At 41.0% G+C, this 26,088-nt stretch overlaps 1 protein-coding gene across 3 annotated transcripts in view; it reads right to left on the reverse strand.

Annotated features, from left to right (window-relative positions):
* OXSR1 (oxidative stress responsive kinase 1) overlaps positions 1–26,088 on the reverse strand; it is a 72,674-nt gene that overhangs the window by 12,554 nt on the left and 34,032 nt on the right. For all 3 annotated transcript variants that reach the window (XM_036030505.1, XM_028518655.2, XM_036030506.1), the window contains 7 exons: positions 21,285–21,340; positions 15,004–15,113; positions 12,774–12,875; positions 8,143–8,276; positions 6,134–6,182; positions 5,239–5,304; positions 2,443–2,565 (listed from right to left, as the gene is read on the reverse strand). In XM_036030505.1, coding sequence (XP_035886398.1) covers positions 2,443–2,565; positions 5,239–5,304; positions 6,134–6,182; positions 8,143–8,276; positions 12,774–12,875; positions 15,004–15,113; positions 21,285–21,340 — 640 coding nt within the window. The remainder of the gene's footprint in view (positions 1–2,442; positions 2,566–5,238; positions 5,305–6,133; positions 6,183–8,142; positions 8,277–12,773; positions 12,876–15,003; positions 15,114–21,284; positions 21,341–26,088) is intronic.

The raw sequence follows: 26,088 nt of genomic DNA on the forward strand, positions 1-26,088 counted from the left end.
CCACCGGTCAGGGCTGATACAGGCTTTAATGGGAAAAACTCTTGACCCAAAGCTGGAAAACCAATTATAATCTGCCTTATGAAAATCTAAGCTAACTTTATTTAATAAATCAGAAAAGTTAGTAGTAATTCTGACACTACTGGGGAATAAGCTCTAAACAAGTACCAATTTATGGTAAATTCTACCAAGTATGAATTTAGATGACTTAAAAGGTCAGCTTAGGTTTGTTTCAAAATTTTCATCACCATTTTATTAAGGCAAATCAAGGGTTAGGTAATAGATAATATATCACAATAAATAAATGGCTAACCCAAACCTTTTTTTTAACTTTATATTTAGAAAAAATGTCAAACTTACAACACCAGCATACCCTTTACCCAGACTGACCCATTCATAGCCTTGATTCCTCATCTGCTTTATTTTTTCAATGCTCATGCTCTGTCGTTTAAATATATACGTACATAATATACATAATATATTGTATATATTTAGCATAACATATTTATTAATATGTAAAATATATATGTAATTAATCCTATTGTTCCTGTACCATTTGAGAGTAAGCAGCATGTCATAGCTGTTTACCACTGAATGGTCACTGTGTATTTCTTACTAGGGACATTCTCTTATGTAAGGTTACTGAACTAACCAACTTCAGTAAATATAACAGTAATACTTTTCATCTTATTTATCGTCCAGAATCCCACTTACAGCCCTCTGTTTTCCCCCCAGTACAGGGTGTCCTGTAGGAGCATGTACTACAGTTAGCCGTCATGTCTCTTCAGATGGTTTACACCTGGCACATGAATATTCTTTAGAATCCCCCTCCCCACACACTGCATCTGAGTGCAATGCTCCTGTCTGCGGTTCGCCTGATGGTCTCCTCTCATTTAGACTGCTATATGAATGCCCAGCTGGAATTCTACACAGTGAGGTTTCCTTCCTAGAGTATCATAGCTTAGGGAATCACTCCTGCCCCTCATTAATGATGTTAATTTTAATCATCTACTCAGGGCATTTTCTGGTTTCCCCAGTATGCAGAAACTATTTTGTCCCTTGCAACCAAAAGCCACTCTGTGGAGAGACACTCTAAAACCATGTAAATGTACTGCGCACCACAACTTTCCCCTATATTTAGCATCTGTTGATGCTCCTTGCCTGATCTAATCTTTTATGATTGCTTTATGACGGATGCAAAATGATAATTTTTCTTCTTCAACACTCCTCAACATTTACCAGTCAGTACTGGCCATTCATGATAATGAAAAAGCATCCTTTTCTCCCATGTATTGCTATGAACTCAGAGATTCCTATGTTTCAAATTAGTTATAATTTATTACTGCACTTAATGATTTTGATGCTTAAATTCTTGCTAATTTGGCCACTGGGAGCCCTGGCAACAGGGATCTTATGTTATTAAACTTTTTATTTCAATAACAGATATCTTCTTTTTGACAAAAGAAGGTATCCCAGATTCACCTTGTGCATTATCTGTGTGAGCCCGGGCACCAGCCATTCCTCCACAAAGCTTTCATTCTCGAAAGCAGGCAGAGCCGCCACTACCCGCCACCCACCCCACGCAGGGCTCTGAGTGGTCGAGACTGCAATGACCTCAGACGTCATGCCCCCTACACACTTTGGGGACTCCAGGAACACGGACAGTAAGCCGTTTAATGTTTGCATTAGCTCACTGATTCTCTTTTCATCATTTAAAAACTCTTTTTTTCTCAGTTTCATTTTGCAAGTCCTATCGCTGGCCTTCAAGTTCCTTAATCTTTTCTTTTACAGTGTCTAATTTGCTGCTAATCCAATCCAATTTATTTTCCATCTCAGGCGTTACAATAATCTATAAATCTGACTTCCTGTGTGTTTGTCTTCTATTCTTGGGACTGAGTCCTAACAATCAACCTGAGGCATTGACTTTGGGCAAGAGTGATGAAACAATCGAAAGTAAGACCCGTCTTCACTGCTTCTAGCAAGAACCAACACATACATCATCGGCAACATCATCGTCATCCAGCATACACCAATTAAAGAGATACACTCTTACTCTTCAGGTAGAAGACTAGCAGACCTCAGGAACAAAGTTCTATTATTGTTAGTCTTTCAAGTTCACTAATCTTTTCTTTGCAATGCGTAATCAGGCATTAAACCTACCCAGTGTATTATCTCAGACATTGTGGTGTTCACCTCTAGACTGCACCATTTGTACATGCCCTAGATATTATCACAGTCAAACAGACCTGCCAGCCCACTTTTCCATGTAAAGCCAATTGGGCTCCTGCGCTGGTAAGTTGGTCAAGGAAACTCTGTCACTAACACTTGCATTTTTTATATTTTGGCTGGGCAGGCTGACCAGAATCACAGAATGCGGTATTATCCCAGAGGCTGCAGACAAAAAGGCAGAGCTCTAGCTAAAGCACACAGTGTCACAAAACTTACCCTGAGCTGTGAAATCGCTGCTTTCCCTTCCTCACTCTCTTCATCAAATTCATCATCGCTCCACTCCCAGCCACCGTCCTCTGTCTTATGAAGACGGCCACTGGAGCCTGGCACTCTCCGAACCTGCTCGCGGGAAGAGAGACGCAAACGATGACCATGTTGACATTCACTATATAGAAAAGTCAATCATATTTTCCTCTCCTTCTACAACTTCAACGCAGTAAGCATATAATAATTTTCCCTGTAAGTCTCCTCCACCCCTCACTGGCTCTGCTTACAATCTTGAGTCTTTCTTTACCCACAACCACTGACTTTCCCTGTATTTCCATACTCTGAACTTGAACACCAGCCAAGTCCTCCTTATGTGAAGTCACAGGTCAAATGAATATTCTGCTTTTTCTTTTTAAGCTTAAAAATCACAATTATACCTGCCCGGTTTTAAGAGTAGTATAGCTGTGAAAGTTTGTTCAGAAAAACAACAGTCTCCTGCCTTTCATGCTTTCTACCACAAGCAACCATTTTCAACTCATTTTAACTTATTGTTTTAGAATTTATATTTCTCTCTCTATATAACGTGGCCTCATTATTACCCTTTGAGGTTTCTGGTTTTAGGAATTTCTCACTGAACTTCCCACTATGGAAAACGAGAATTTAACCCTGTTATCAATCCTCTACTCTTTTCTTAAGATACACTGTAATTTGGGTTAAATCAATATTCCGTGTTTACATAACCTGATTACAAGTATATAGCTGATACAGCTAAGCCTTACTGTACCTTATAGTCACCTTCCTTTGCTACATTATTGTTTTCCCTGGAGTTAATATTTGCTTATTTCTATGTGCTTGTCAATATTTACCCCCCAATTCTCTCCCAGCTATGTACATCTTCTTAGCACAGTGATGTGCACCAGGCACTCTGCATCAGCATTACCTTCCCAGGAGCCTCCCACCAGAGCCTCGTCTCCGCTCCCCCTAGGAAGGTGTCACACCAGGTCTGCTGCTTCAGATCTCACACTACCTTCACCCAGAGGACCGTGCTTCCTGCATCCCGTAACTTCTCTGTTCTTGGTTTGAGCACTTCCTCCACTCTTAGCACCACTTACGAAAGCCATGCATTTCTGAACATATCTTTATTCCATCTCCACATTTTACTTATAGTTTGTCTGGTAAAAATAGGTCTGGGCCAGAAACGCTTTTCTTTGATAATGTTGAACATAACTGCTCCATTGTGGTCTGGTTTCCAGAGGTGCTGCGGAGGTCCTTCCGACTGGTGAACCTGCCTGGGGTCACGCCCCCCATTATCTTTTTCCCTCCAGAGTTCTCAGTGAGCACAGCAGGGGGCCTCAGTGCTGGTCTATTTTCATGCATTGTGCTGGTACTTAGGCTCTTTCAGTCTGGAAATTCATGGCCAGTCGTTTAAAATTTTTTTTCAGACAGAATTACTTCAAGAAGACTTCCTTTCTCTTGGATTTTTGTTTGGTTGTTTTTTTTTGTTGTTCTCCTTTTCCGGACTCTTTATTCATCTGTTGAACCATTCTGAATGATCCTCTAATGTTCTTGTCTTTTTTCTCCTGTTATCACTGCTTGGCCTCTTGGCTCTGTTTTCTGAGAAATTTCCTTAACTCGACTCTACAGCTTTGCCCTGAATTTTTTCATTTCTGCTACGATGTTTCAGTTTCCATGAGCTCATGTGTCAGGGTGCTGCCATTCTCTAAATGCTTCTTTTAAACTAACAGCTTTACTGAGACATAATTCATGTAGCATATAAGTAACCCATCTAAAGTATACAATCCAATGATTGTATACTTTAGTATACAATCTTAGTTTATTCAGAGTTGTGAAACCATCTCCAAAATCAAGTTTAGATTACTCTCATCACTCCCTCCCCACCCCACACCCACCCCAGCCCTGCAAAAACCCACAGCCATTACCAACTAACTGCTCAGTGATCTACAGTCCTTCCAGGCCTTTGCAGCCACTCATCTACTTTGTCTCTCCACATTTCCTAGTCTGAGCATTTCACGTCAATGGAGTCATACAACGTGTTATCTTTTGTAACTGGCTTCTTTCAATTGCCATAATGTTTGAAAGGCACATATCTGTTATGGCATGTATCAGTACTTCGCTCCTTTTTATTGCAAAGTAATATTCTCTTATACAGACACACGACATCTTACATGTCCATTCATCAGCAGATGGACATTCAGGTTATTTGCACTTTTTAGTTTACGAATAATGCTGCTACGAACATACGTGTACATACTGTTGTGGGTACATGTTTTCAATTCTCTTGCGTGTGCCGAGAAGCGGAACTGCAGGGCATATGGCAACCTTATTTAGACTTTTGAGGAACTGCCAAACTCCTTTCTAAAGTGGTTGCGCCATTTTACATTTATTTCTATTGATGTGTGAGGGTTCCGATTTCTCCACGTGTTTATCAGTACTTGTCTGTCTTTTTTCAGTGCACTCACTCCAATGGGTGTGGTGGGAGGAAAGGGCCTGACCTCACAACTCACTCGGAAGCTGCACACAGTGACTAAACACAGGTTACAATTAATCCATCAAGTGTCTAACACACTCTTCCTTCTAGTAGACAGCGAAGGAATACTGAGGCTTTCAGTACTCCAGTAAAGAGTGGGTAAACAAATGCATCAAAGAATGTGGAAGGACTGGAAGAAACTCATACTGTAATACTCACACTGTTAACGAAGTATTACTTAACACATACTTTCCAAATGCAAAAGTAAACCTACTCTAGGCAATTTCCCAGGAAAATGGAGTTAAATACCCATTTACCTTTTTAGCTCTTTCAAAAATGGTTGGTGCTTTCTGCAATATTTTTTCTTGAAGAAATTCTTTATTCTGGAGAGGACAAATAAGAATTTTCTTCTTACAAGATTTTATCGAACAAAAAAAACTGACAAAGAAACATTCACCGAAATTAACATGTGACAAAGCAAATGTTTTATAAGGAAGTTCGAGAAAAGGCTCCATTCTTCCATCTGAAGCTCCTTTAGGACACTGCTACCATGGGCTTACAAACTGAAACAGAGCTTTAGTGCACTGTCATGAGCCATTTCTATGCAAAGTCTGCTTTCTACTGTATGTCCTTTGGGACCACGGTCCCACGCTTCCGCCTACAGTAACATCCCACTTATCCGACTCTTTGGGAAACAAGATGTTTACTAACTTACCTGAAACGAGAGCTCAGTATTTTCCACAGATTATAATTATAATGGCAAAAATTTAATATTCGTTGTTTTAAGTTTACCCTACTAACATTTAAACATAAACGTACATATTCTAAAGCATGCATCTTAATTACCAAAGACTATATAGCTCATGCAATTATTTGATCTATTATCATTCTTCTAAACATAATCATCTTAAGAAAATAAAACTTCTGAACAGTAAACGTAATTTAATAACTAAATTAGGAAGCTCAAATGAACACATAAAATCAAAAGTTAGAATCCCCACCCTGGCCGATATGACTCAGTGGACTGAGCGGATGGAGGGTGGCCAGTGCAGTTCCTGGTCAGGGCACACGCCTGGGCTGCAGGCCAGCTCCCGGTTGGGAGCGCGCAAAAGGCAACCCACAGATGTTTCTCCCCCTCTCGTTCTCCCTCCCTTCCCTTCTCTCTAAAGAATAAATATATAAAATATTTTTTAAAAAGTTAGAATTTCCTACCTTAGCCTTTTGGAAAAACTTGTGCCTCAACAATTCTGCTGCTGTTGGTCTAAAACCAGAAAAGAAAGTTTTTACAGTTATTTCAAGTGTGATGTGGGGTTTTAATCTTCAAAAATAAGAAAATGATTTCTTAAGCAGTAAGATAAAAACTCTGCGTACTCCACTTTCCCTAACCTGCTAAAAAAACAAAGTAGCATAAACTTGATACAAGACGTTGTATAGAATAAAAACTCATAGAAATATTCTGATAATAACTATTACAGGTCTTTGGCAAAATCATTAGTGAAATGTTTCTTTTGGAAGCATGATTTCTTAGTGGCTTCCAATATATTTGCTATTTAATATTATTCCCCAGGAAGTAGGTTAGATAATGTTTACTTTAACAAAGCCTAAACATACACCGAATCTCACAAAGTCCTCTGCTTCTTTCTATGCGGCTACCTGCTAGCCGCCAACACAGGCAATACATCGTTTTAAAAACAGATTTCACCATTTCTCTGAACTGAGGATTCTAAATGTGATGGATATTCCCCAAATTTAATCTAAACTCAATTTTAACTCAATTGTGCACAGTCTTACTTCCTTCATTTAAAGACATTATTATCAATTGTGCAGTTTGTTAATGAGTATGACTGAGAATAAAGAATGAACAGTACCGTACATAAGAGTTGGACCTGGCTAGGGAGTAATTTTGCTTTCTAATCCTGTGGTTTCTTGCATGACGTGGATAGCATAAATTCAGACTGAACACCCGAAGAATACCCAGGTCAGAGGGCCTGATTACTCAGGAGAGATTTCTGCTGTGTCTTTGCGATAATGGGCAGGTGTTGTTTGTTTTCTGGTCTATCCTTTCACTCAAGACACAGGCTCAGTTTAAAATCCCGGCTGGGCTAGCCCGTCACCTCATAGGCAGTCCCCACGGGGAAGTGGGAATGAACAGCGTCCCACTGTGGACAGCCACAGAATTAGTCCGTGATCTTTCTTCTCTAATGTATGGTTTCCCCATTACTTCTGACACCCGAGGACCTCCCTTTATAGAAAGCTCTTGTCTGGATTTTTTTTTTTTAATTTGACAGATTTATCCAGAACTTCTGGGTATTTATATCAAGAGAATTCTGTTATTTCAGTCAACTAAGTTGGCAGAAGCCAAGGAGTCCCTATCTTTTATACCAGTTTATTGAGAAACAGAAAACAAGTCCTAAAAACACAGGTTTGAACTTTGCTCCCTCTATTTCTTACCCTTTCCAATATTTCCAACAATAAATTCTGAAGACCCATGAAATACACTAAAGTCATTTATTTTGTTGATCATGAGAGAAAGCAAAATTAAAGAACTCTTAGTGCTAAGAAACTGAGTGGAATATATGTATGCGAAGCAGAAGAAGGTACAGGGGGAGCAGAGTCCAAGAATCGGGAGTTCTGGAGTCAAGTCCCACGTCTGTGACTAGGTAGCTGCTTGACCTCAAAGACAAAAGATGGTACTCAAGGATCTTCAAGATTCTATGGTTCTGTGTAATTCACAGATACAGACACATTAGATGACTGTATTTACTCATCTACTCGTCATCCAATCCGTCTAGTGTTACCAAGATAAGCTCTTTGAAGTTTTGGTCCACTTTTTAAAACATCTTTCCAATAAGGAAAGATTATTTGCTATATATTTACTATGTATATTTCTCTTATTAGCATTATAGACAGCATTATTTACTTATAACTCTTAAATGCAAATTGAAAGTGACCCCTCCCACTAACTTGATGTTTTATTAATAGAGAATACACAATGTACAAATATGTAATTTTAAGAAATTACCAGGAAATAGCAGAACTATTTAGGGTACACTGTACACTAAAAAGTAGAAAGTAATTTATTCATTTCTAATCTAAGGTAATGGTCTCTCTATATTTTTTATAGCTTATATTTATTTCTTTGTATATATACTGTGCATGCATGTAAAGACTCTAGTTACATATTAGATGAAGAGAAAAGTACGCTTTATCCCATATTTAACCTTTTTTCTGGATCCTTTTGAAGGCACAACGAAATCATTTTTCTAAATGATTTTCCATATTTTTTCAGCATCTCTTTATCTTGAACACCAGTTTCCAAAGAAGGTGGGTCATTCTGCAGTGTCAGCATCAAAACCTGGAAGATTTTCAATATAATAAAAATTTCTGATGACTCAATTAGATATTGTGGCCCAGATGTTTTTTATATAAACAGTCCCCAACATACAAGAAGATTTTATTGTCTAAAAGTTCACACCTAGACCAGCTGTTCGGAACCCAGAGTCACCCATACAAACAATACGCTACTGAAAGCTGGTTTCCCGGATGGCGAGCCTGCCAGGGCCCAACCGCATCCACACAGTGCATCCTTCGGTTGGAATCCTTGCCTCACCTTTTCGGTCCCCACTCCTACGCTACCAAACTATCTTTAAAAAATTAAAACCACAGCAAAATTCAGAGTGTAAACTTGCTGACTTTACCTACTCATGGCTCTCTTTCAACCTGACACCTTGAAATCTGGCCTCCTTTTCATAGAACTCCTCAGAAACTTCTATCATAGGAATAACTGGTGATACTGGATCACAGGAATAACTAGTCAACAAAGCTAGATAGAGCCTTGCTAGTTCTCATTCTTCCCACCCTCCCCGTAGCAACTGACGGTCTTCACTGTTCTGTCCACCTCTTCCTCCTTCGACTTCCAGGGCCACAGGCTAGCTAGGCGCACAGAGGTGGAGGTAAGGAAGGTGCTGTCTGTGTGACAGGACTGGGGGATTTGTGTTTTCCTATACTGTTGGATGTTTTTATAAAAGCATCAGCCATTTTCCCAAACATAAAGTCAAAAGTGAAAAATAAAAGGGGGTTACAATTAGAACTATTACTTGCTTTCCAGACTTATTACTAAGGTTGGTGATCATTCTTATTTTGAGCAGCTAGGTCAACCTGTATGTGTCTGGCAATAACTGGAAGAGTCACTGCCTACAATGGATTAAAAGTAAACCTCATCTTCCCCTTGCCAACTTTAAAAATAAGCCATTTCTTTGGCCTTACAGTTATGTTAAAAAAAAAAATCCTTCTTAAATTCTCGTGAATATCCACTTTCTCCTAGGAGTCCTTAATCTTTAGGAAAATCATGGCCTTAAGACATCACTAATCTTTCACAGAATCAAAATTTCACCCATCAAACATATATCTCTGTCTGTGTGTGCGCGTGTATATATGTATATACATGTTTTGAACAGGAGAGTTAAGAGACTTTTTCATAATACACCTTTACTGGTTTTGTTCCTCTTTCACACTGTTAGAGCCTTAAATGTCCCCAAGCACACCACAATCACACAGATGTGAACAGTATCAACATGACAACAATTCACAATGGTGATGTGCCATGTTACATAGTCCCAGGATATCAGAACTTCTGGTCAAGATGGAGGTGCAGGCAAATGTGGCTCGCCTCCTCACACAACCAAAGCAGAATCACAGCTAAACTACAGAACAAATATCACTCAGAACTGTCAGAAAATCGAAGTGTATGGAAGTCTGAAAAGTAAGGAATCAAAGAAATCACATTCATCCAGATAGGTAGCAGGAGTGAGGGGGCAGAGAGATGGAACCAGCTAGTCCCACAAGTGGTGGATATAAAACGAAGCGTATCTCGGGAGCAAGGGATCCCAGCCCCACACCAGACCACCCAGGCCGGGGTTCCAGTGCCAGGAAGGTAAGTCCCCATAACTTCTGGCTGTAAAAACCAGTGGGTTATGGGTTGGTGGAAGAAACCGTGGGATTCCCAGACATCTCCTCTCGGGTGGCCCGCACGTGGACTTACTCAGACTCACTCTCTCTTGGCTCCAGCACCAGGGCAGCACCCTGGGGAGCATCAGCAGCATACAGGCAGGGACTAAGTGTCTGGCATCAGGGCAAGAGCTGGGGACAGCTGCCTCCCAGACAGAACTGCAGACAGCAGCCTTGTTCCTTTTCTGAGCCCTTTCCCTCACAGAGCCACAGTGAAGCGGCACCATGTGAGCCTCTATCAACCCGGCTCACATGTGCCCTGACAATTACCTAAGGCTCTGCCCCATCCAACTTACAGGCCCGCCTATGCTGGTAACAGTGGCTTTTCCATATGAATGGCTAGGCTAGGCGCAGGCTTCAGACCTTCCTAAATCTGCCCTAACAAGCAACGACTGAGCCCAGCCCCATACCTCTCACTGGGTGGCCCCAGGCCCAGCACTAGCAGCAGTCATCTGTAGATCGCTTTACAGCTTATGCCAAGGGGCCCCAGACAGAACACAGGTGGTAGCTGACTTTGACCTACACCACCAGGGAAATGCCAGAGCCTGTGCGCCCAGTAGACAGTTATAGACCACATCAGAGCACCATCACCCAACTATCTCCATAAGCCACAGAGGGGGGTGGTTACTAGTCGGTGGTCACAGCCAGTCCCACCAGCTGTCTGGCCTGGGTAAATCCCTCCCACTGACCTGCTGACAGCAATCAAGACTCAACTACAAGAGGAGGGTCTCCATGCACATGGAGGGCACGCCTGGCGTACCCAGCTTGGGTGATAGGGGAGGCTGTGCCACTGGACCCTACAGGACACCTACTACATCAGGCCATACTACCAAGACAGAGTCAAAGCAGCTGTACGTAAGACACAGAAACAAACACGAGGAGGCTCCAAAAATGAAAAGACAAAGAAATACGGCCCAAATGAAAGAACAGATTAAAACTCTAGTAAAAGAATGAAACAAAACAGAGATAAGCAAGCTATCAGATACAGAGTTCAAAAAACTGGTTATAAGGATGCTCAAGAAACTCAGTGGGCACTTTGACAGAATAAAAATGATCCAAGCAGAAATGAGGGAGACCCTAATCGAAGTAAAGAACAATTTATGGGATATCAACAGTGGAGTGGATAAAGCCGAGAATCAAATCAATGGCTTGGAACATAAGGGAGTGAAAGATATCCAATCAGTACAGTCAGAAGAAAAGAGAGTCCAAGAAGAATCAAGGATAGTGTAAGGAGCCTCTGGGACAACTTTAAGCTTTCCAACATTCACATCATAGGGGTGCCAGAAGGAGAAGAGAAAGAGATGAAGGAGTTCCCACAAGACTGTCAGCTGATTTCTCAAAAGAAACATGGCAGGCAAGAAGGGACTGGTAAGAGGTATTCGAAGTGATGACCTACAAGGATCTACAACCTAGATTACTCTATCCAGCAAAGCTATCAGTTAGAATTGATGGGCAGATAAAGTGCTTCCAGACAAGGTAAAGCTAAAGGAGTTCATCAACACCAAACCACTATTACATATAATACAAAATATAATATGAAATATGAAATATAATTACATTTCGTAAAATGTAAAAGGGACTTATTTATGAAAAAGAAGATAAAAACTATGAATATTAAAATGGCAATAAACACATAACTATCAACAAATGAGTCTTAAAAAAACAAACTAAGCAAACAAGCAGAACAGAAACAGAATCACAGATACGGAGACCACTGGGCTGCTGGCCAGTGGGGAGGGGCTCTGGAGGAAGGAGGGAAAAGCTGCAGGGATCAAGAAGTACAAATTGGTGGTTCCAGAACAGGCAGGGGGATGTTAGGAGCAGTATAGCAAATGGAGTTGCCAAACAACTGATATGCACGATCCACGGAAATGAACAAAGGAGGGGGCACTGTCGGATGGAGTGGGGGCTGCTGGGTGGAAGGGGGCGAGGGGGGAAAATTGGGCCAACTGTAATAGGATAATCAATAAAATAATAAATAAGCAGTCACAGGATATATTGGTAAAGTGGGCAAAAAGAACTATAAACTACGAAGAGAAGAGAATCCATGAGCGTATTATAACTAAGGAGAGTCCTACAAATGAAAGTGGTTACCAACAGTCCTGGCAGCATCATCTCAAACACAAAACCTCATCCTGTTCCTAATGCTGGGGACAGGATTGGCAACTACATCTCAGGTAACTGCCGTATCAGGAAATAATATTAGGTCTTTTAAAAGCTTTGCTTAGTGTCCTATCACAAAGCAAACTTTTATTTGAACTTTTATTAATAAAATGAGCATAATACATATGTATGACACATGAACACTCTGCACAGATCATCTTATATTAGACATGAAAAGCACCTAAAACAGCGCCTGGAAAAATAAACGCTCAGTGAACGTCAGCTATAACACTACTAATACACAACCCTTCCAACAAGCTTATGAAGCAGAATCGATCATCATCCCCGTTAAAGGTGACTGCAAGGAACACACACTAAGACGAGAGACGTCAGGTCCTAATATCAGACTAGTCAGAGTCAGGGGGTGGACAGTCATCCCGTGAGAAGGTCAACTCCAAGGTGCAGCAGGCCTTCAGTGCCGAACACCAAACCTCTAACCCAGGTGTTAACCGCTGCAGGAGTCAGACGGAAGGCAGGGCAGAACTGTATGAGCAAAAATGTTGAATAAAGAAAGAAAGCCATTGTTTAAAAAGCCTAGCTAGCTATATGCTAGTACACCAATTTGCTTTATTAAATTATAGCTAAAAGTAAAAACTAAAAAAAACTAAAACAAAAACAAAAAAACACGCTTTGAAACAGAGCCGACATATGAGCGGGGTGGTATTCTGAACAGGAGCCTCACCTTCATTGGCGGATACTTATGATAAGGAGCTGCCCCTGTGGCCAGCTCAATCGCTGTGATTCCGAAACTCCAGATATCAGCTTTGAAATCATAACCTCGAACCTGTAAAGAACAGAGAAACGTACACAATTAATTTAACTACCCTAAAAGCACTTTTAAAAAGTAGCTCCCGATACGTATCAAGAAACATGACAGTGTTCATCAGCTTTAAACCAATAAAATAATCTAGAGTAGGCAAAAGCTAAAAATACTTGAGAACAGGGGAAAAAAGCCACCTCAATGAACATTTACCAACAATGGGGAAATTGTTATGTATGCATATTCATTTCAAGAAATATTATACAGGTAACCGAAAGCAAGGTTAATGAATTCCACATGAAAATATGAAAAACAACCTGTGATAAAGCATGAAGAAAAAAATACAAAATTTATCATAAGTTTTGATACTATTATTACAAGCAGGTATTATAAGCAGTCTATTAAAAAAATTAATTAGAATTAAACATTAGGCAATGTGCCCTGGCTGGTGTAGCTCAGTGGACTGAGCGTGGGCTGTGAACCAAAGGGTCTTCAGTTTGATTCCCAGTCAGGGCACATGCCTGGATTGCAGGCCAGGTCCCCAGCAGGGGGCACACAAGAGGCAACCACCCACTGATGTTTCTCTCCCTCTTTTTCTCCTTCTTTTCCTGCCTCTCTAAAAATGAATAAATAAAATCTAAAAAAAAAAACCCCAGAAATTTAAGCAATGTTAGGTGGTGAGTCATTTGTTTTAAAAATTTCTTATGGTATTGTTTTATCATCCTAATTTTTATAATGAAAAAAGTTACAAAGGGTGTGAATATTGTTGAAGTTGTTCGTGTGACTACATCGCCAAATTCCTCTCATACCTCCACCAGCACATTACATAACTATGTCTTAACTGTCTATCCTAAGCAATAAATGTGGAGGAGAAACAGGTTTTGGCAACAAGAGAGACCTGAAATCAAAGCTCCACATTTTAGCTGTCTCGACGTTTGGTAAAAAAGAGGGCCTCTAATGACCTCTGCTCAAAGTCCCCTCCCTTCTCTGCCCTGAGGACGCTGTTCCCCAGCCCAACAGCCCTGCTCATTCCTGAGTAGGTTTCCACTCCTTGCCAGCACTTGGAAGTCTTCAAACAAGCCAATCCCATGTTCACAAAGAAACCAAGGCGCGTCGCACTCTCTGGATACCATAGAGCCTTATCTCCCACAGACACTGTTTGTTCATCATCTTCCCGAATCAGACCTGTGCTGCACGCAGCACCCTCCTCCCCCAGCTACGTGGATGGACATGCAACTAATAAACTGCCGTCAGTCTCATCAGTCCAGTGTCAGGTGCTGTGTGTGCAACCATTCACAGAGCCCTAGGGTGGGGATCCTTCCCTCAGCAACAGGGGGACGCAGGCATTAGAACAGAGTGAGCAGTAACTGCAGTTCTACACACTGAGTTTGATTTACCAGTAAGATAATTCTGCAAAACCCGTTGTAGAGGGAGTTGGAAACATCTACCTAGAGGCTTAGGAAACAAGACTGGATTGGAGATGATTTATAACTAGTAAGTGGGCAGTAAGGAGAATATCCAGCGAGCACGTCAGAGACAACGGAACTCAGGAACACGGTGCTGGGGAGCGGCGTCACCCAGCAGCAGGAGGAAAGCCAAAAAGCAGCCAGAGAACTGGCCCGACACACAGAAAAGAACAAGACCACCACGCTAGGGAAGCTGCGGAAGTGAAAGGTGGGCGTGGCCCCGAGTGTCGAAGGCCACAAAGAGAATGGGACAGGGAACCAGAAATGAGAAGAGGTTTTGAGATTTAGTGGTTTCCGTGGTGACAGGATGAGTGACATCAGAGTGCAGTTGTTCAGGAGCGAGTGGGGAACCGGACACAGAGAAAACCAGTCCCTCAAGAACCCAGCAACAAAGCTCCATGTGAAAAGATTAGGTCGTTTACTTTGTACTAAGGGAAGTATTACGAAACCTATCTTCATTATGTTATTCCTTAGTCTGTCTTTGGTTTGTATACGCATAAATCCTGAGTTTCATATGCCCTTTGTAAAGTTCCAGTTTCTTTTTAAAGGGAGGATGAAAGTCTTAACCAAGAAACGGAAGAGCGTGTTTCCCAAAGCTGACCTAGTGTACCAAACAAAGGCAAACACCATTCGGTGTTTTTCTATTTCACAACAGAACCCTAAGCCATGTGAAAAAGACACAGTACCTGTTCCATAACTTCAGGCGCCATCCAGCAAGGGGTTCCAACAAAAGTCTTTCTCACTTTATTTCGGGTAATATCACCACCAGTTGCTAAAAAAGCACTAACACCGAAGTCTGAAACGGAATGAGACAGCAAGGTATCAGAAGTACAGCACGTAACAAACGAACAGGGAAACACGATGTAGTTATAGTTCTACATACAAACAGCACGACCTCCTCCTGCTGCTGGACTTTTCCTTTGTGTGTGTGAGAACAAGGCGAGTTTTATTCAGGTAGAGAAAAAGGAGGCAGCCAGGGCGCAGGTGCTGCTGTGCAAGAAGCAAGAGCACGCGTGCGAGGGGACCCGGGCCGACTCAGAGAGTGGGCTGCGCCTCTGCTTCACTTCTCGACTAACACAAAACACACCCTCACAGGGCAGGTCCTGCACCCGCTCCTCCCCACCCCAACACGGCAGTGCGCGACCTCGGGTTTTCCCCCTTGCTCCTCTCCACTCTTCTCATCTCATCTTCCCAACGGAAACTCCACACCCATTAAACAAGAATTCCCCACCGCCCCCTTGCCCCAGCCCTGGCAACCAGCGTTCTACTTTGTCTCTCTGAATTTGGCTACTCTAAGTACTTCGTGTACGTGGAATGAGGCAGGGTTTGTCTGTTTACAGCTGGCTTATTTCACGTAGGATGATGTCCTCAAGGTTCATCCATGTTGCTGCATGTCAGAATGTCCTTCCTTTATAAATCGAGTAATATTCCGTTGTATGTACGTGCCACAGTTTGTGTACTGATTCATCCACTGATGAACATCTGGTTGGCTCCCATGACTTAGCCATGGTAAATAATGCCTTTATAAAAATGGGTGTTACAAATACCTGTTTGGGTCCCTGCTTTCAGTTCTTTGGGGTTACATGCCCAGAAGTGGAACTGCTGGATCACACAGTATTTTCCGTGTTGGAGGGACCGCCACACGGGTTTCCACAGCAGCTGTACCATCTTACCACTAACAGTGCGCAAGGGTTCCAATTTCTCCACATCCGTGTTATTTTCTGTCCGATTGTTTTATAGTAGCCATCCTGCTGGGTGTGAGGTGGTATAGCCTCGTACTTTTAATTAGCATTTCCCTGATGATTAGTGATGTTGAGCAGCTTTTCATGTGCCTAATGGGCCTTTGAATATCTTCTTTAGAGAAGTGTCTATTCAAGCCCATTTTTAAAGACCTTGTTCTTCTGTTGTTAAGTTATAGGAGTTCTCTGTATTCTAGACATTAGTCCATTATCAAGTATATCACTTGCAAATATTTTCTCCCATTTCATGGGCTGCCTTTTTACTCTGTTGGTAGACTCTTAGGCATAAAAATTTTTAATTTTCATAAAGGTCAATTTATCTTCTTTTTCTTCTGTCAGGCTGTGCCTTTGGCATGCTGTCTAAGAAATCACTGCCAAACCCAATTACACAAAACTCTGCCCTAGGTTTTCTTTGAGGAATTTCAGAGCTTTAGGCCTCGCATTTAGAACTTTGATCCACTTTGAGTTAATTTTTGGATACGGTGTTAGATAACAGTCCAACCTCATTTTTTTTCACGGGACTGTGCAGCCTCCTTGGCACCCTTTGTCCTTTCCCCTGTGGAATGGCCCTGGCACACCTGTCCGAACCATTTCACCATATGCAGGATGGAGCGGGAGCGGATTTACATTTGTGAACTCATGAACTGGAATCTATTCTTGTATGATGACTTATTAATTATTGCATTATTTTCCGTATGGACGACATGTAAACCTACTTTGGCCACACCTCGATTGTGAGGATTGATTTCTGGGCTCTCTTTTCTATTTCCTTGGTCTGTCTCTACGCCTGTAACATACTGTTTCTATTACTGTTGCTTAGCAGTAAGTGTCGAAAACAGGAAATGTCAATCTTCCAGCTTTGTTCATTCTTTTTCAAGATTGCTTTGACTATCTGCGGTTACTTGGGATTCCATATGAATTTTACAATGGGTTTTTCTGTTTCTGCCAAAAAAAGAAATCACTGGGATTTTGAGAGTGACTGCACTGAATCTGTCAACGATTTGGGGTAGCATTGACATTTTCACAATACAGGTGTCACCTGCTTTCTAGTTTGCACTTTTACAAAAGACTGACATGAGTACCTGTTTTCACTAACCAAAGGAACCTCAAAGAGGATTTTCACTTAAAAAAAAAAAAAGGCATGACTGTACCAATGTAGGTTTTTTGTGAAAGCAAGTGCCTTCAAATGAACTCTAGAAACTAAAGACAGCACATAGTTGGACTATGTGTTTTTTATCCACTCTGCCAATCTGTCTTTTGTTAGAGAGTTAATCCATTTACATTTAAAGGGATTAGTGATAAGAAGGGACTTCTGCTGGTGTTATTTCTTTTCTTTATGTCCTAAAGTTTTGTCCCTTATTTCCTGCACTAGCTCTTTTGTGCTTAGTTGTGCTTCTTTTTGTTGTTGTGAAAGCTTAATTTCTCTCTCTCTCTCTCTCTTTTTTTTTGGTCTATATTCTACAGCTATTTTCTTTGTGGCTCCCACAGGAATTCTAAAACACTCTAATTTGAATTTATACCAGAGTTTACCTTCAATACACACAAGAACTCTTCTCCTTTACAGCCCTGTTCCCACCCTTTTTGGCTATTGCCATCACAAAATTACATCTTAATACACTGTGTGTTCAAAAACATCAAAAATTCTTTTAAATGTATTAGTCTCTTAAATTACGTAGAAAATAAGATGAGTTACAAACTAATGTTACAGACCGATAACTGATTTTAGTAGTGCACTAGTCTGTTCAATCATATAGAAAGCAAAAAGCAGAGCTACAAATCATTGTCACAATGATACTTACAATCGTAGCTTTTACACTTGCCCACGTATTTCCCTTTATTGAGACCTGTATTTCTCCATACCGCTGGAGTTACTGTCTGGCGTCTTTTCGTTTCATTCTGCAGGATTCCTTTGAGCGTTTTGGCAGAGCAGGCCTAGTGGAAATATATTCCCTCAGCTTTGACTTATCTGAGAATGTCTTAATTTATTCCTCACTTTTCAGAGTTTTGCCAGATACAGGATTCTTGGGTGACAATTTTTTTTTTCTTTTAGCACTTGAATGTATTGGCCCACTGCCTTCTGGCCTCCAAAGTTTTAGATGAGAAATCTGCTGACAAGCTTACTCAGCAGCCCTTGCGATGATTCTGATTCATTTCTCTCTCACGCCTCTCAAGATTCTTGTCCCCAGTTTCTGTAAGTTTGATTATCATGTGTCTCTTAAGGTTGTTTTTTTTTTTTTAACTTGGAGATCGTTGAGCTTCTTAGATGCTTATATTCATGTCTTTCAACAAATTTGGGGAGTTGTCAGCCATTATTTCGTCAAACAACTCTCTCTACACCTGTCTCTCTTCTCCTGCGGGGCTTCCCACAGTGTGTATGTTGGTCCACTTACTGGTGTCCAACTAGCCCCTCGGGCTCTGTTCACTTTTCTTCACCCCTTTTCCTTCCTATTCATCAGACTGCTAATATCCGCTTCCCTGTCTTCAAGCTCACCAATTCCTTCTTCTGCCAGTTCAAATATGCACGTGATCACTTCCAGTGAGTTTTTCATTTTGCAGTACAAGTTACTGTACTTTTTTAACTCCATAATTTCTTTTGGTTTCCTTTAGGTTTTCTCTATGTGGTAATAGTTCCCTTCTGCTCACACATTGTCTCCATTGGTTTCTGTGCATCATCCTTTACTTGCCTAGCCTCTTTAAGATGACTGTTTTAAAATCTTTGTCTAGTAGATCTGTCCTCAGGTCTTTTTCACTGACAGTTTCTGTTACTTTATGTCTTTCCCCTGATAAGTTTCACTGAAAGCCTTGTGATTTTTCTGTTGAAAACTGGAGATTTGAATCTAAAAATATGGCAACTGCGAAGATCAGATTCTATCTCCTTTCCAGGGTTTGCTGTTTTTGTTAATGTTTTGGGGTTCTTTTTTGGGGGTAGGGGCTGTTGTAGACTCTGTGTCAAACATCACCCTGAAGTGTAAACCTAAGTTCTCAGATCCTTTCTGCACTTTTTCCTTGGCATTTACTGTTACCCTCCAATTTTTCCTGAAAATGTAGTTGTTTCTTAATGTCCTAGTCTTTAATGTCTGGCTTCCAAAGGGGAAAGAACAGAAAAATGAATGGAAGGAAAAAACGTACTAGCCTGTTAGGTCCCCTAGAAGTCACCTGTGGGGTGAGGGGGTGCAACCATAATGGCTGCTTGGCTCTTTGCCTGCACTTTTCAGACTGGAAACAGCAATCAGTGACAATAGCACAGATGCCAGACATTTGGACAACAGAATCCTTTTTGCCCACCATGGTTCATGCAAACTGCTCCAAAAATCTATGCACAGCTGCCCACAATGTGGCTGCTGGGGAAGGAATGGGTACTCTGAAACTGACCAATAACCTTCCAAGACCTTCCCTAAAATTTTCAAGTCTTCAATGGTCTATAATGCACCATTTGGAATTCTATAAGAATTCCAAATCAGTTATAGTAAGTCCTCACTCAACATCTGTGATTTTAAGTGAAACAATATATAATGGAACCAACTCTACCATAAGCTAATTGATGTTAACAAGATTTGAGTGCCTGCGGCATCTCATCAATGTTATAAAATGAAATGATGAACAAAATGCTATTCGAGGACTCCACTGTACATCAGACAGATTCAGTCGGTTCAACTGCTAAGTGGAAGACAGATTCTTGGTGATTCCTACTCACCATTTTCCCAGAATCCTCTTGTCTTTAGTTTTTTCCACTTCATTTTGGTTCTCTAAGCAATACAGCACATTGTCCCTGATGTTGAACTTACATAAATGGAGTCACATGCTATATACAGGGGTGAGCAAAAGTAAGTTAATAATTATAATAATAAATACAACAATCAGTAAATAAATAATAATACAAGAATAAACTCTGTTCATGTTACCATAACTGTAAACCTACTTTTGCTCAACCTTGTATTCTATTTTGGCTACCTTAATTAATCCTATGTCTTTATAACTTATTAGTGCTTTTGTATATAGTTGTAATTCTATTCAATTTCATCAATAGATGGTATTCTAATGTATAAATTAACCACAATTTATTTATCCATTCTACTAATGAAGGGCTTGGGACTGTTTCAACTCTCAAGGCTTATGAGCACAAGGGGGCACATGTGAATTTCTCTAGGCCATACATCTAGAGGCCAAAGTTTTAGAGTATGTATATTTTTAACTTAAGTGTTTGTACCAACTGACACTCACACAATCAGAGTGTGAGATTTTTCCATGCTTTACCATCCAAACTAACACCTGGTACTGTTAAATGTTTTTGCCAGCTCAGTCACTACAACATGGTATCCCAACGTTATTCTACTTTGTTTTTCATTAATTACCAGTAAGGTTGAACACCTTTTATTACATTTATGTTTTGATGTCTTCACTTGGGAAGTTGTATTTGTCTATTTTTTAATCAGATTTTTTTTTCTTAATGTAAGCTGTTGGTTCCTCTACTGATGAACAAAAGTTGCTAATTTTAAGAGTCAAATTTATAATTTTTACCAAGCATTATGTGGCTTGGTAAAAACAGTCCCTTACCTTAGGACATGAAGATTATGTAAATTATCTTCTAAAGCTGAACAAAGAATTAGGTTCTGGGTAACCATCTGCCTCCTGCCCAACACCCGACTGCTCTAACAGTGTACGGGGGACTAAGCTGAGGTTTCCTCCGATAATCTGGTCGCCCTGCAATCCTGCGGCTCCAACACACTGGGGTCTCAGCCTGAAGCAGGGTCATTTCACCAGGGGGGCAGAGCCACCCCGGCAGCCCCTGGACTCCAACTCTCTCACCTCTGCAGCTATGGGTCTCCCCACAGTGCACTTCGCCTGTCAGACACCTCTTCCCAACTGGTAAATATCCCGTCTCCCCCAGTACAGAAGCAGCTCTGTATCGCCCTTCTAGCATATGCATTTTTAAACACAGTGAAGCTTCTTGACTACTTCTCCTTTAAAAGAAGGCACGGAATGCTATGAGAACCCAGAGAAGACGACCCTCACGGGGAATAAGGAGTGGATAACCAGAGAGTAATGAGTAATGGTCAGAAAAATGTCTAAGATCAAAAATTAAGATTGAGTAGGGAAGAACATCTTGAGAGTCAGCAGGGATGTGCCAACACAGGATGCATAAGAGAGCAAACTGAAATTGACTAAGAAACATGTAATGTGGTTCAACTGACCATTAAATCAAAATAAAAAGAAGTAATAATCATTACCTGCAATCTGTACTGAGCCATCTTCTCCAAGAAGAATATTTCCTGCTTTCACATCTCTTTAAGAAAAACACAAGTTACATATTAAAGTAACATGTATTCTTGGGAGTCACATTAATTTAATCAATTGTTTACTATGTTCATACAAATGACAACGCTTAAGTGCTATATTTCCACTAAATGTTATTAAGGCCAATAGTAACATTTTTAAAATTTCAGTCACTTGTACTAGAATCCAAACATTGTAAACAGAAAGCTACAATACATATAGCATTTTAGTATAAAATCTAGAAAACCCCAGGTGATTATTATATTGGATAATAATAGTAGCCAAAGAATGTAACTCTCGCCTAATTCTACTTAGTAAAATACATTATTTTTTCTACACCCTAATATATGGTCAGTAAGTGGTTGAAAACAGGGATTATTCTATGCATAATACAGATATAAATTATTCAAATATCTATTTTATTGGTAACTATAGCAACTCAAGTAATACATGGATACATTCTTCTTATAAAAACCTAAACACCACTGAAAAGGCCAAAGTTCCTTTTGCTCCTATTCTCAAGTCTAGTATTCTCTCCAAATTTTCAACCGTTATCAGTCTGATTAATGGCATGTTCCTATAACATATCTGGGTGTTTCTCCCAACATAAGTGATATCCCACTCAATGCATTTTACAACTTGTCTTTCTCATACAACAACATGCAAGTAGTATCCGGTAAAATGTAAAATCCTCAAGTCCCATGAGTAGCGAATCTGCTTCCTGATAACCCAAAGAAACTCCCACGATGCCCAGGAAATGTACAAGGGGGTTCATTGCAGCATTTTTTGTAATAACAACCCCAAATGATAACAGCCTAGGAAGCCAACAACAGCAGAAAGTAAAATTAATTCTGTTACATCCATGACTGCAACAGGGTCAATCAATGTGTTATAACTTGAAATGGCCTATAACACACACTGCTCATTGAACAAATCAAACGGAACAGTCCATTTTGCACGACACCATTAGTGTTACACAAACACACACCTTTCCATACACACCAAACGGAGAGCATGAATGGTTTCTTTTGTGGAGAGAACTGGGACTGGAGTCAAGGGGAACAGTATTTGAGTATTTTGTGGGAATACTCATCTTAAAAATAAATATAATTAAATAAACTAAAGAGAGCCATCCCTTGAATCTAGACAAGAAAGAAAAGCAAGGCGAGCTCCTGGAGGAAGGCTTCTTTGTAATGAAAAGGAACCAGTAAAAAGCACAAGGCTTTCTGCCCTGGCCAGTGTGGCACTGTGGAATGAGTGCCAGCCTCCAAACCAATAGGTCTCTAGTTCAATTCCCAGTCAGGGCACATGCCTGGGTTGTGGGCCAGGTCCTCAACTGGAGGCATGTGAGAGGCAACCAATCGCTGTTATCTTTCCTATATCAATGTATCTTTCCCTTTCTTTCTCCCTCCATTCTCCTTCTCTAAAAGTAAATAAATAAAATCCTTTTTTTTTAAGTGCATGGCTTTCTCATTTTCCTGTCCATCTGGTTTTCCTGCATCTTCGGACAGAACCATCCCTTGGTGAACAACCAACAACAGCTTCACAACTATGCGGAGCAGCGTCACCATACCAGAGTATACACCCTTCCTGAATATATGCTAAAGCGTAAGAAAACTGTTACCCTTTTGTACTGCTTATAAATCCCAACAATTTACAGGACATCTTCCCAGAGGCTGACTTACGGCAGAGGCTAACTCACTCTGCACTACAAAGCTGAAGTCTCTGACTCTGCATGCTGTAAACAAAAGAAACGGAGGCCATCCCCTTCCCTTGGGGACAAACACTATTCAACTGAGTCAGCCATGAAGCTTCAGCTCCCTTGTTTTCTGAGCTCATCTGGAATGTCACCTAAAACTCAATGAAGAAACAATGTACAGTTTAGTCACTTCCTCATGTTTTTTTTTTTTTTATAGCAAGCTACGATACAATGTTAACACCGATTACACACAGAAATAGGAACATATTTCTGGATCCTTCTCTCTCATCTCATCATGAGCCATAGCCGGGCCTGTATCATAATACATTTCGGTATCACCTGCACTTATTCAAGTACTGTGATGAGAACACAGGAGCATCTCCCCGATATTCATCAAGCAGACTTAAAAAAACAAATAGGACACAAGCTATCTCAGATCCTCTTATAGAGGTCATGTAATATTAAATAAATAAATAAATCCAACAAAACACTAAAATAAAATGTGACTGTTTTTGGAGAGACGTAGAGTATTAAATCAAGTAATCTAACTGAGTAACAAAATAAAACTTGACTGTTCCCTCCGCATCGTCCCAACTCCCACCTCCTAACTCTGTTCTAAATTTTAGGGCTATAAACCAACACAGTGCAGTCCAACAGGAGAACCCTGACTACCCATCAGAAGGAGGCCAGTCACACTGTACATCTATACTATGGAATACTATGAATACTAATGAAGGTATGTGTTGACATGAAGCGACCTCCAAGTATGTTTTAAGTGAAGAATATTGCATATAGTATATTGCCATGTGCCTGGGCTTGCTTTTTTTTTAGCAGGAGGGAAAGGGATAATATATACATTATGTTTATATTGACCTAAAATCTCTCTCAAAGGAGACACAAGAAAATGGCAAGAAGTGAGTTCCGTTCAGACCAGGGTACTAGAGGTTCAGAGAAGGAAGAAGACTGTTTTATATTTTAGAATAGTTTTAGATTTGCATAAAAAGTGAGGAGATAATGCAGGAGAGGTCACATACACCCCGTACTCAGCTTCCCCTACTGTTAGCATCTTACATTAGTGTGGCGCTTCTGCCACAATGAACGAACCAGTCAGCACTGACACATGACTATTAACTACAGCCCACCACGTATTCAGATTTTTTAAGTTTTTATCAAATGCCCTTTTCTGTCCCAGGAGCCCATCTAACACACTATACTAAATTTAGTCGTCATTCTCTGTAGGCTCCTCGTCTGTGACAGTCTCTTCACCCTTCCTCGTTTCTGATGACCTTCACGGTTTTGAGGATCACGGTCTAGTATTCTGTAGGATGACCATCTAATGAACTTGTATTAGATGGGGTTATGCGTCCTTGGGAGGAAAGCGCCCTTGTTATCACATCGTATCAAGAGTACACAGTTATCAATATAGCTGAGCCACAGTTGACATTGACATTTTTTATCATATACCATTTTGTGCTCTTTGAACTTTTTAAGCCATGTATATGTATTACTTATGTAAATAATGTTTTCCAAGTTTTTATCTTTAGTAAATGGAGAGACAGGCATCCATGTTCAGTGGAGTTTCACAGTATGCTGTCCCTGAGCAATCTGTAAGAAAATCAGTCCAGGCTTCCCTTTCGAAACCACAAGTGCAACCCATCGAACAGCTTCCAGGAGTCAAGACGCAGGAACTGCTTGCAGCGCAAAGACTCCCTGGACACCACAGTCCGTCCTCACACACGACAGGACGACTGGCCTTTCAAGAAAAAGACTTGCAACCAAATGTCTGGCAATCGGCATCATCCTTAAGGAACCGCGTTTACTCTGCCACAAAGAACATCAAGCAACCCAGCGGCCCCAACGGTTAAACCCTCCGTCCACTCGTGAGCAGCGGGAGCAGTGGGTTCTGTTTTTCAGTTTAATGCCATTCATTTCTCACATGTCACTACTGCACCCAAGTTACAAGTTCCTTTTCAATTTAGCAGGACTATCACAGACATGCTTGGCTTTCTCATTAGTACAGAACACAAGTTTCTCCCCATAACATTTTTATGACTCATCAATCAGTACGGTTCATGGAAAACTTGGAAAAGGTCAAGAGAAGAAACAAGTCAAAACAAAAGCTGGCAGACACACTGCACTTAGGCATCTCACACTGACTAAACATCTACCACTTCTGTTACCGCTAACATCTTTAACAGGAAAAGTATTTGGGGAGGTACAGAGAGAAGTGTAAATCTAGTTCGGAGACCTGTTCACCCTAGTCAAAACCCGCTCAAGTCCATAGGGTCACGGGAAACAGCGGAGGTGGGGGAAAACTGTGTGACCTGACCCACTGGGCTGACACAAATCCACCTGAAAAAGTTGGACTTCAAAGATATGAGAAGTATAGCAAAACCTACTAAAAACATCCATCTCTGTTTCCCAGTAAGACAGCTTCCTCCCAAGCCTGTGGAAGTCTCAGGGTATTTCAGCTACGAGCAGTCGTAGTTCTCAGCCTTGGCTGCACGTAAGAACAATGTGGGGAGCTTTGGAAAGTCCCCATGCTGACACCTCATCCCAGGCCAATTAGATGACTTTCTGGAAGTAGATCCAGGAATCGGTACTTATTAAAATTCCCCAGGTAATCCCAATATGTAGCCAAGGTTGAGAGTCTCTGATTTAAAAAGCGACATAGAGAACAGCCATTCCAGCAACACGGCACACCACACCAGGCGTGGCTGGCAGAGGCTCTCATCACTGCTACCCAGGCCTCTCCCCCAGCACACACCACTCCCCTGCCACAAACACCAAGAAATGCAGGCTAGATTACGGGGAAATGTGTTACGTGGCTGAACACAAAATAAAAAAGAAAAGTGAAGTCTCAGAGATTTAAAAGGGACAGTTAAAAACCACAACGGTGAGCCGTGGGAGACAGAACAGAGAGACACTGCCCCCCACTGGCTCAGGAGCCCAGGATTTGAAACCCGCCCCACACAGAGAACACGGCTCTGAGCGGGGTTAAGGGTGAGAGACGGAATGCAGACCCCTCACGGAGCCAGGACCCTGGGGAGGCCTCATCC

This window comes from Phyllostomus discolor, chromosome 7 (genome assembly GCF_004126475.2).
Source record: "Phyllostomus discolor isolate MPI-MPIP mPhyDis1 chromosome 7, mPhyDis1.pri.v3, whole genome shotgun sequence".
NCBI classification, from domain to species: domain Eukaryota; kingdom Metazoa; phylum Chordata; class Mammalia; order Chiroptera; family Phyllostomidae; genus Phyllostomus; species Phyllostomus discolor.